The 9,252-nt window shown below is 43.6% G+C and overlaps 1 protein-coding gene across 4 annotated transcripts in view; it reads left to right on the forward strand.

The window, feature by feature from the left end:
* Positions 1–818: 818 nt before the first annotated feature.
* Positions 819–9,252, forward strand: part of dennd1a (DENN/MADD domain containing 1A) — a 51,368-nt gene continuing 42,934 nt past the window's right edge. For all 4 annotated transcript variants that reach the window (XM_037545784.1, XM_037545781.1, XM_037545782.1 and 1 more), the window contains exons 1-3: positions 819–980; positions 4,224–4,288; positions 4,496–4,539. In XM_037545784.1, the coding sequence (XP_037401681.1) occupies positions 964–980; positions 4,224–4,288; positions 4,496–4,539 (126 nt within the window). In that variant the 5' untranslated portion in view covers positions 819–963. The remainder of the gene's footprint in view (positions 981–4,223; positions 4,289–4,495; positions 4,540–9,252) is intronic.

The following is a 9,252-nucleotide window of genomic DNA, read 5'->3' on the forward strand; positions in this document are numbered from 1 at the left end:
CATCCAGCCTTTCACGTCTTTTACACAGTCCTCTATTTTCTTTAACCTGTGTTGGTCATCAGGCTTGGCTGATATGTACAGTTGAGTATCGTCTGCATAACAATGAAAGTTTACGCCATGATTACTTATAACTGTGCCTAACGGTAACATGTATAGTGTAAATAATAATGGTCCTAATATAGAGCCCTGAGGAACTCCAAATCTCACTTTTGAATAATTGGAAGATAAATTGTTTACCCTAACAAACTGATAACGTTCTGATAGGTAAGATCTGAACCATGATAGGGCCGTCCCTGTGACTCCAACCATGTTTTCTAACCTTTCTAGGAGAATATTGTGGTCTATTGTATCAAAAGCCGCGCTGAGGTCAAGTAGCACTAAGAGAGATATGTAGCCTTGGTCAGAGGCAAGAAGAAGATCATTAGTTATCTTAACTAGAGCGTCTCAGTGCTGTGGTGTGGCCTGAATCCAGACTGAAAATAAGATGTTTTTTAAAGCTTAATTAAAATGTAATACACACTTTACAGCAGGGCTCTCGGCCATGAGCCCAGCTTCCCCTGAAAGGTTATGACGCCTATAAAACACGTAATGTACTCTGCGCTAAAAACATCCACAAACCCGCAGCTTTAAAGTTGGAGAACGTCCAGAACCGAACCGCCCAGCTGTCACCGCGCTATTCGAGCCCGTCCGTTTCTCGGTCATGCGACTCCTGCGTCGCCGCCCGGCGGCTTCATGGTAGATGTAGTTTATTTATGTTCCAACCGCCGCGGCTTCCTGTTCACCGACACGCCTCCGGCCGCTTCCGGAACTACAGCTCCCACAATCCCCGCGGACAGCGGGTACCGTGATCTGCGTGTGGAGACCGCGGCGTTCCGGAGTGCTGTGTAACGGGCGGACCGAGGGATCTCACCGCTTCCCCGCCTTCATGTTCCCGGGAGAGACGGACTGAGGAAAAGCGGAGAAATGGGCTCCCGTATCAAGTAAGCGTCCCCCGCCTGAGCCGCGCTGCTGGGTCTGGGTTTCCGGGCGGGGCGAGTCCGGCTCTCCGTGTCCGGGCCTGAGTGGACTTGTTGCGGTAGCAGTGAGAAGCTGAACGCTGTTCCGGATCCCGCGGTAGAAACGGACGCCTGTATCCGCGCTCCGGGCCGGGCTCGTTCCCCGGCTCGGGGCGGCGGGGCGGCTCGACACCGCGGAGCTGATTAAGGCGCTTAAATTATGAATTATGGCGCGTTTGTTTACGGCAGTGTTTTCAGTGTCTTCAGTGTCTTAAACGGTCTCAGAGCCGGAAAACGGGTTTAAATGACCGCAGGGTCCTCGAGTCCCTGCAGAAGCCGCGTGTTTGATTTCGGTTTGTTTACAACTCGGACAGGTGGAGGTAACTCGCCTTTACTGCCCCTAGAGCCGCTTCGGGCGTGAAAACTGCGCTGTTTTTAAAGCGAAGCTGAAATTTAGATGGTGAACAGTGTTAAAGTCCACTCTCCGGTTCTGAGCACTAAACCCGCGCCTAGTCCAGCCCAGTTTAACTGGACCGGGCAAGGTCAGCAGTACAGGGTTAAATACTGAAATCCTTCCAGCTCATTAATGGCATTTCTACCGTTCCAGTAACGGTGACGTGCAGACTGTGAGGGTCACCGGCCGGAGTTCACTGGAGCACATATTCAGTCTGAATAACTGTGGGGACTCTTACTGTGACAGCAGTGCTGTTCTAGAGGGAAGTTCTCCACTGCGTTGGGAAGCTGGTCCTCTGTCGGGAAAGAGAGCGGATAAGTCTGCGTTCCCTGCTGATCGGATCGATACCAGGTCTGATTTATAGCAGTGAAATCAAACCAAAGTAAACATCTCAGTGAAGACCACCAACTTTTAGGACTTCAGCTGCTAAAAACTCCAGCAGCGCTGCCACCAGAGTCCCTGCGGCGCTGAAAGTGACCACCACCCAAATAGTACCTGCTCTGTGGGGGTCCATGGAGGTCCTGACCACTGAAGAACAGGGTGCAGAGATGTCTGTAACTGTAGAACTCCAGAGTGAGACCGTACGGTCAGTGGAGCTGATACAGTGGACAGTGAGTGGTCATAATGTTATGGCTTGTTGGAGTTTTGTTGTCAACCCTGAGTACCACTCACTCTCTCGCTGCTCTCTCGCTGCTCTCTCGCTGCTCTCTCGCTGCTCTCTCGCTGCTCTCTCGCTGCTCTCTCGCTGCGCTCTTGCTGCGCTCTCGCTGCGGCTCTCGCTGCTCTCTCGCTGCGGCTCTCGCTGCTCTCTCGCTGCGGCTCTCGCTGCTGCTCTCGCTGCTCTCTCGCTGCGCTCTCGCTGCGGCTCTCGCTGCTCTCTCGCTGCGCTCTCGTTTCACTCTAGCTGCTCTCTTGCTGTGCATTAGCTGCGGCTCTAGCTTCTCTGTGGCTGTGCTCTAGCTGCTCTCTAGCTGCGCTCTAGCTTCTTACTAGCTGCGCTCTAGCTTCTTACTAGCTGCGCTCTAGCTGTGGCTCTATCTGCTCTCTGCCTGCCCTCTAGCTGCGCTCTAGCTGTGGCTCTACCTGCTCTCTGGCTGCTCTCTGGCTGCTCTCTAGCTGCGGCTCTACCTGCTCTCTGGCTGCTCTCTAGCTGCGGCTCTATCTGCTCTCTGGCTGCACTCTAGCTGTGGCTGTAGCTGCTCTCTAGCTGCGGCTCTATCAGCGGTCTGGCTGCGCTCTATCTGTGCTCTAGCTGCTGCTCTATCTGCTCTCTGGCTGCGGCTCTATATGCTCTCTGGCTGCGCTCTGGCTGCGCTCTATCTGTGGCTCTAGTTGCTCTCTAGCTTTTCTCTATCTGTGCTCTACCTGCGGCTCTATCTGCTCTCTGGCTGCGCTCTAGCTGTGGCTCTAGCTGCTCTCTGGCTGTGTCTCTATCTGCTCTCTGGCTGTGCTCTATCTGCGGCTCTATCTGCTCTCTGGCTGCACTCTAGCTGCGGCTCTAGTTGCTCTCTAGCTTTGCTCTAGCTGCGGCTCTATCTGCTCTCTGGCTGCACTCTAGCTGCGGCTCTCTGGCTGCGCTATGGCTGCGCTCTAGTTGCGCTCTATCTGCTCTCTGGCTGCTCTCTGGCTGCTCTCTGGCTGCGCTCTAGCTGCGCTCTATCTGCGCTCTATCTGCAGCTCTATCTGCTCTCTGGCTGCACTCTAGCTGCGGCTCTCTGGCTGCGCTCTAGCTGCGCTCTAGTTGCGCTCTATCTGCTCTCTGGCTGCGCTCTAGCTGTGCACTAGCTGCAATCTATCTGCACTCTGGCTGCTCTCTGGCTGCTCTCTGGCTGCGCTCTTGCTGCGCTCTATCTGCGGCTCTAGTTGCTCTCTAGCTTTTCTCTATCTGCGCTCTAGCTATGATAGTTGGTTAGAGTTCTTCATCACTGAAAGACATTAAGTCCAGACTGCAGCCATAAGGCTCAGACTAACCTTGAGTGCCGCAGATTTTGGTGGGATGGAAATTTGGATATTCTTTCGTTGAGAGATGCAGCAGCAGATTTCAAAACACTAACGAATTGAGTGCCGGTCGATGTGAAACATTACAGTGAATATTCAGAAGAAGGAAGAGAAACCGAGGCGACTGCAGGTCTCCAGGTCTCACAGCACCAACGTCTAATCAGAGCAAATTTAAGTTATTAAATATATAAATAAAAATGTGTTTATGCTGATTATGCAGATTTCTTGATTCGATTAATTTATAAACCTGTGATTGTGTTTGTCATATTTTGAAGACTAGTTTATTTTGAAGACTAACACTTAAGTGTTTTGCTGCATCTCTCGGCGGCGACGCTGCTTATTTGCAGTACCGCTGTCTGATTTCGCACACACTCAGACTGAGAAATCTGACAGAAATCAGAGTCCGAGCTCACAGCACTGAGAAATCTGATTACTGAGCTCAGATCCAGCCTCTTCATCTGATTTATTACTCAGACTTTAGATCTTACTTGGATCTAAGAAATCAGTGTGTTGTTTACGTAACCATTTAAATAAACAGATAACTACAGAAGTGGATTATGATCACTTTTTTTTGGATGTTCAGAAGTGAAGGCAGGAATCTCTGGATACAGAATGTAAATTGGCTGTAAATTAAGCCTCTCTTGCTATTATGGAATTGACTGTAATTACATGTAAATAATGATGTAATGAGCAGCTAATGTCCAGCTACAGCACTGTTGCTGTGGTTATGCTCTGTTTATGTTTTATGTTTAAGTTTGGGTTCCTCTGTGTTTCAGGGACAGCCCTGAGACCACCTTTGAGGTGTACATGGAGGTGGGCCATTCTGGGACGGTGGGCACAGGTAAAGTGCTCATGAATAATGCAGCATCATCTCATTAATATTAATGTTAAGGAGGTCTCTGCCTGTTTCCACTGGAAAAGCAGTGACTGATACAGATTGCTGCTGTTAGTAGCTGCAGTAATAATAATAACAATAATAATAATAATAACAGCAACATCATTGTAATGTTATAATAACTGTCTGTCTGTCTGTGGTTGTGTTGTCCAGAGCCGGAGGTGCGGAGAGTTTTTCCTGACGACTATGCTGAGCAGGTCTGTATTACTGTCTTATTATACGTATATTAATGACTCCTGTCGCTTTTCACTCGAAGCCCAGAGTATTATTGCCGTACTTTACTGGGGATTTTTAGGCTTCGCGTTATTCACACATGCAGCACTTTAGGATCAATAACGCTTTACTGGACCCCACAGTCATGCCATAAACAGGTTATAGCAGGTGTCTTATGTGGTCATGACGCATTAAGTCCAGCAATATTATTTCGGGTAATTATCATTATGGATGACACAATGTTTTACGTCAGTTTGTGTCGCGTAGTCATTTTTGCTGTGTGCTGTATTGAACCATCACAACATCAAACATAGTGACATCTGTCATCACAGTTATCACTGCTGATAACCTGGCACTGTTATCATTCTCCTAAACCTGAAAGCCTGACCGTAAACACTCGTAGTGGCAGTTGAGCGCAGTGTAGATCCTCCACTTCACTGTAGAACCCAGATTCACTCTCAGAGCTGAACTAAGAAGCTCAGCTGTTAAACTGAAGGAGCACAGAGACGTCTGGAATCTAAACATCGCTGTATTTCCCAGAAAAGGATGAGCTTTCGCTCTCAGGAGTCCTCCAGGTGACTTCCCAGGTGTTGTACTGGGTCTCCTGCAGGTAGCTCACCATGTGGACTTTTAAACGACATTACATTCAAATCTTCTGAAAAACATGGAAACTGGAATAAAGGGAAAGAGTGGAAAACAGTAAATACTGAAACATCTGATGTTAGATTTCAGGTTGAGGCTGAAAATGAGTGACATGAACTTCATGATCATTTTGACTGGGAAACAAATGAACTAAAGGGACTCTGACTGTAACTCTGACTGTAACTCTGACTGTAACTCTGACTTTAACTCTGACTGTAACTCTGTGTTTAACTCTGACTTTAACTCTGACTGTAACTCTGTGTTTAACTCTGACTGTAACTCTGACTGTAACTCTGACTAACTCTGACTTTAACTCTGACTTTAACTCTGACTGTAACTCTGTGTTTAACTCTGACTTTAACTCTGACTTTAACTCTGACTGTAACTCTGTGTTTAACTCTGACTTTAACTCTGACTTTAACTCTGACTTTAACTCTGACTGTAACTCTGACTGTAACTCTGACTGTAACTCTGACTAACTCTGACTTTAACTCTGACTTTAACTCTGACTGTAACTCTGTGTTTAACTCTGTGTTTAACTCTGACTGTAACTCTGACTAACTCTGACTTTAACTCTGACTTTAACTCTGACTGTAACTCTGTGTTTAACTCTGACTTTAACTCTGACTGTAACTCTGACTTTAACTCTGACTAACTCTGACTTTAACTCTGACTAACTCTGACTTTAACTCTGACTTTAACTCTGACTGTAACTCTGTGTTTAACTCTGACTTTAACTCTGACTTTAACTCTGTGTTTAACTCTGACTAACTCTGACTTTAACTCTGACTTTAACTCTGACTTTAACTCTGACTGTAACTCTGTGTTTAACTCTGACTTTAACTCTGACTGTAACTCTGTGTTTAACTCTGACTTTAACTCTGACTGTAACTCTGACTGTAACTCTGACTGTAACTGTGTTTAACTCTGACTGTAACTCTGTGTTTAACTCTGACTAACTCTGACTTTAACTCTGACTAACTCTGACTTTAACTCTGACTTTAACTCTGACGTTAACTCTGACTGTAACTCTGTGTTTAACTCTGACTTTAACTCTGACTGTAACTCTGACTAACTCTGACTGTAACTCTGACTGTAACTCTGACTAACTCTGACTGTAACTCTGACTGTAACTCTGACTGTAACTCTGACTTTAACTCTGACTGTAACTCTGACTGTAACTCTGTGTTTAACTCTAACTCTGACTTTAACTCTGACTGTAACTCTGTGTTTAACTCTGACTTTAACTCTGACTGTAACTCTGTGTTTAACTCTGACTGTAACTCTGACTGTAACTCTGTGTTTAACTCTGACTTTAACTCTGACTGTAACTCTGTGTTTAACTCTGACTTTAACTCTGACTGTAACTCTGTGTTTAACTCTGACTGTAACTCTGACTGTAACTCTGTGTTTAACTCTGACTAACTCTGACTGTAACTCTGACTTTAACTATGACTAACTCTGTGTTTAACTCTAACTCTGACTTTAACTCTGACTTTAACTCTGACTTTAACTCTGACTGTAACTCTGACTAACTCTGACTGTAACTCTGACTGTAACTGTGTTTAACTCTGACTGTAACTCTGACTGTAACTCTGACTGTAACTGTGTTTAACTCTGACTGTAACTCTGACTGTAACTCTGTGTTTAACTCTGACATTAACTCTGACTGTAACTCTAACTCTGACTGTAACTCTGACTGTAACTCTGACTGTAACTGTGTTTAACTCTGACTGTAACTCTGTGTTTAACTCTGACTTTGACTCTGACTTTAACTCTGACTGTAACTCTGACTGTAACTGTGTTTAACTCTGACTTTAACTCTGACTGTAACTGTGTTTAACTCTGACTGTAACTCTGACTTTAACTCTGACTGTAACTCTGACTGTAACTCTGACTTTAACTCTGACTGTAACTCTGTGTTTAACTCTGACTGTAACTCTGACTTTAACTCTGACTGTAACTCTGTGTTTAACTCTGACTGTAACTCTGTGTTTAACTCTGTGTTTAACTCTGTGTTTAACGCTGACTTTAACTCTGTGTTTAACTCTGACTTTAACTCTGTGTTTAACTCTGACTGTAACTCTGACTAACTCTGACTTTAACTCTGACTTTAACTCTGACTTTAACTCTGACTTTAACTCTGACTGTAACTCTGACTGTAACTCTATGTTTAACTCTGTGTTTAACTCTGACTGTAACTCTAACTGTAACTCTGACTTTAACTCTGTGTTTAACTCTGACTTTAACTCTGTGTTTAACTCTGACTGTAACTCTGGCTGTAACTCTGACTGTAAGTCTGTGTTTAACTCTGTGTTTAACTCTGACTGTAACTCTGTGTTTTACTCTGTGTTTAACTCTGACTGTAACTCTGTAACTCTGACTGTAACTCTGTGTTTAACTCTGACTGTAACTCTGACTGTAACTCTGACTTTAACTCTGACTTTAACTCTGACTGTAACTCTGTGTTTAACTCTGACTGTAACTCTGACTGTAACTCTGTTTAACTCTGACTGTAACTCTGACTGTAACTCTGTGTTTAACTCTGACTGTAACTCTAACTGTAACTGACTTTAACTCTGTGTTTAACTCTGACTTTAACTCTGACTGTAACTCTGACTGTAACTCTGTGTTTAACTCTGTGTTTAACTCTGACTGTAACTCTGTAACTCTGACTGTAACTCTGTGTTTAACTCTGACTGTAACTCTGACTGTAACTCTGACTGTAACTCTGTGTTTAACTCTGACTGTAACTCTGTGTTTAACTCTGACTGTAACTCTGACTGCAACTCTGACTTTAACTCTGACTGTAACTCTGTGTTTAACTCTGACTGTAACTCTAACTGTAACTCGGACTTTAACTCTGACTAACTCTGTGTTTAACTCTGACTTTAACTCTAACTGTAACTCTGACTTTAACTCTGACTAACTGTGTTTAACTCTGACTTTAACTCTAACTGTAACTCTGACTTTAACTCTGTGTTTAACTCTGTGTTTAACTCTGTGTTTAACTCTGACTTTAACTCTGTGTTTAACTCTGACTGTAACTTTGTGTTTATCTCTGTGTTTAACTCTGACTGTAACTCTGTGTTTAACTCTGACTGTAACTTTGTGTATATCTCTGTGTTTAACTCTGACTGTAACTTTGTGTTTAACTCTGTGTTTAACTCTGTGTTTAACTCTGTGTTTAACTCTGTGTTTAACTCTGACTTTAACTCTGTGTTTAACTCTGTGTTTAACTCTGTGTTTAACTCTGACTTTAACTCTGTTTAACTCTGACTGTAACTTTGTGTTTATCTCTGTGTTTAACTCTGACTGTAACTTTGTGTTTATCTCTGTGTTTAACTCTGACTTTAACTCTGTGTTTAACTCTGACTGTAACTTTGTGTTTATCTCTGTGTTTAACTCTGACTTTAACTCTGTGTTTAACTCTGACTGTAACTTTGTGTTTATCTCTGTGTTTAACTCTGACTGTAACTGTGTTTAACTCTGACTGTAACTTTGTGTTTAACTCTGACTGTAACTTTGTGTTTATCTCTGTGTTTAACTCTGACTGTAACTTTGTGTTTATCTCTGTGTTTAACTCTGACTTTAACTCTGTGTTTAACTCTGACTGTAACTTTGTGTTTATCTCTGTGTTTAACTCTGACTGTAACTCTGTGTTTAACTCTGACTGTAACTTTGTGTTTATCTCTGTGTTTAACTCTGACTGTAACTCTGTGTTTAACTCTGACTGTAACTTTGTGTTTATCTCTGTGTTTAACTCTGTGTTTAACTCTGACTGTAACTTTGTGTTTATCTCTGTGTTTAACTCTGTGTTTAACTCTGACTGTAACTTTGTGTTTATCTCTGTGTTTAACTCTGACTGTAACTCTGTGTTTAACTCTGACTGTAACTTTGTGTTTATCTCTGTGTTTAACTCTGACTGTAACTTTGTGTTTATCTCTGTGTTTAACTCTGACTGTAACTTTGTGTTTATCTCTGTGTTTAACTCTGACTGTAACTCTGTGTTTAACTCTGACTGTAACTTTGTGTTTATCTCTGTGTTTAACTCT

Source organism: Pygocentrus nattereri, chromosome 16, assembly GCF_015220715.1.
Source record: "Pygocentrus nattereri isolate fPygNat1 chromosome 16, fPygNat1.pri, whole genome shotgun sequence".
NCBI classification, from domain to species: domain Eukaryota; kingdom Metazoa; phylum Chordata; class Actinopteri; order Characiformes; family Serrasalmidae; genus Pygocentrus; species Pygocentrus nattereri.